Consider the following 2,172-nt stretch of genomic DNA (forward strand, 5'->3'; position numbering starts at 1 on the left):
GAGTGTTGTATCAGAGATTCGGATGACTTTCCTACCACAATAGCAAAATTGGTTAGGTACTCTAATATATGTGGACTCATTGTGTGTGGATGATGATTTTGAAACAAAACTCTTAATACAAATCTAATGAAATTAGGAAAGCAAAGCAAAACAACATCTAAATTACAAGAAACATTCAGAAAATGGGTTTTTATAGCCAAGCAAGACCAACGACTACTTTAAACGAAAAAACTAGCCGTTGGAACGTCAGAATAACTATTTTTAAGTTTGGGGTTTTTGGTGAAATAAATTTTAAAAAAGGGGCATTTGGTGAATTATGAAACTAGGCTAACGGCGGTCTAACGGGCCGTTATCAGTAAGGGTATTTGGGGCATTAAGTCAATTGTCAGGGGTATTTGGTGAATTATTGGAACTTGATGGACATTTGGTGAATTATTTCAAAACTCGGGTTATTTCATAAAATATCCGATGACAAATGGGGTATCACAAATTCTTATTTACAATGGGTGTACAATAAATATTGTACACCGAAGTAAAAGTTGACTTAAAATGCTTTAAAGTTACATTTATATATGTATAAGTTATCTATTTTTTAATGATAAATTTTTTATTTGAATAAAAAATTATTTCTTCAAAATCACTAATAATGTATAAATTAATCATTTAACCCTTTAAAATGTTTATCTATTAACTTTTTAATTTTATAATATAAAAGTTACAGAAAAATAGGTTAAAGTTACGAAAAACTGCATAAAAATTGTGTTGGTGTACAATAAATTTATTGTATACCTTGTGCGCGCAAGACCTTTTGATGGGGTATACGTGTATAACTGTATAAGTCAAACCAAAATCATATTATACCCGATCATCCAACAATAGTAAGTAACAACAATTTCTCTATTTATTGTAATTTCTAATTCCCTTTAAATACTTAAACCCTCTCCCTTTTGACCAAAGTGAACCTCTTCTTTACGTATTCCCTAAAACCCTAATCGCCGCCATTAACGCCACCTTCAGCTACCACTAATAAACTAGAAGATGAGAACCCTAGACGAACAAGAAACCACCATCGTCTTCGAGAAGCTCTTCAAGTTCGTCGGCAACAACCTCAAGAACATCGTCGACAACCCATCGTACGAAGGCCCCGCCCAGGACCCGCTCCCAGGCCGCTACTGCTTCCGCCTCCAGAAGAATCGTGTATACTACGCTAGTGAATCACTCGTGAAACGCGCAACAAACGTTTCGAAGGAGCTGTTGGTTTCGCTAGGAGTACAAGTTGGGAAGTTCACCCACAATGGCAACTTCCATCTCACAATTCACGCTCTATCTATCCTGGCCCCGAACGCGAAGCACAAGGTATGGCTTAAACCTACCTCGGAGATGTCATTTTTGTATGGGAATGCTGTGTTGAAGGCTCATTTAGGGAGGATTACGGAAGATATTAATGCTGGTGATGGGATTGTTGTTTATTCTATGTCTGATGTTCCTTTGGGTTTCGGAATCGCCACCAAATCGACCAAGGATGTTCGTAAATCGGACCCACAAACTATGGTGGTTATTCATCAGGGTGATATTGGTGAGTATTTGAGGTTGGAGGACGAGCTTTGATTTTGTTGGGTTTTTGGATCGAAGTGAGACATTTTTGTTAGTAGGTATGTATGACTTGTGATATTAGTCCGAAACGTTTGTTTCTATATTTGTTCATTCGAGCTGCAATGGCTGTGCTTAATCCATCCTATTTTGTATGTTTGTCGATTGATAAACTGTTGGATTATAAAATCACTATTTATAGCAAACACGACAAACTGTTGGATTATAAAAGCTCTCTTTATATATATGTTTGTGATTGACAATTTGGAAGTGAGTTGGTTCTTGTCAAGCCTAGTTGAGATAGTAGAAAGAGATAGTGTGCAAAAGCTCATGCCTTTCTTAATCTAGGTTTTTTTTAGCTTCTGTGGATGTATTTTGTGTTTTTAGCTGGTCTCTTACCTATGTGGTTGCCTCTTAGGTAACAAATATCCTGTTTTTTCCCCTAGATCTGGTAGCTGGACATATCTAACTCGTTGGTACAAGAAATACTTGCCCCTCTTCAACTCTTTTTTTTCCATGCTCTAGTTCATGATGGAGTTGAACTGCTTGAACAGAAGGATTTTCAAGGACCAGTTTGTGCCG

General features: G+C 36.7%; 1 protein-coding gene across 1 annotated transcript; it reads left to right on the top strand.

Annotated features, from left to right (window-relative positions):
* Positions 1-921: 921 nt before the first annotated feature.
* Positions 922-1,853, top strand: LOC110802070 (uncharacterized). The gene has a single exon (XM_022007491.2). It carries the CDS (start codon positions 1,039-1,041, stop codon positions 1,606-1,608), a length of 570 nt encoding a protein of 189 aa, XP_021863183.1. The 5' UTR covers positions 922-1,038; the 3' UTR covers positions 1,609-1,853.
* The last annotated feature ends 319 nt before the right edge of the window (positions 1,854-2,172 follow it).

This window comes from Spinacia oleracea, chromosome 5 (genome assembly GCF_020520425.1).
Source record: "Spinacia oleracea cultivar Varoflay chromosome 5, BTI_SOV_V1, whole genome shotgun sequence".
In the NCBI taxonomy this organism is placed as follows: Eukaryota; Viridiplantae; Streptophyta; class Magnoliopsida; order Caryophyllales; family Amaranthaceae; genus Spinacia; species Spinacia oleracea.

Coding starts and splice junctions, on each gene's coding strand:
- LOC110802070 (XM_022007491.2), top strand. CDS start 1,039: ATGAGAACCCTAGACGAACAAGAAACCACCATCGTCTTCGAGAAGCTC.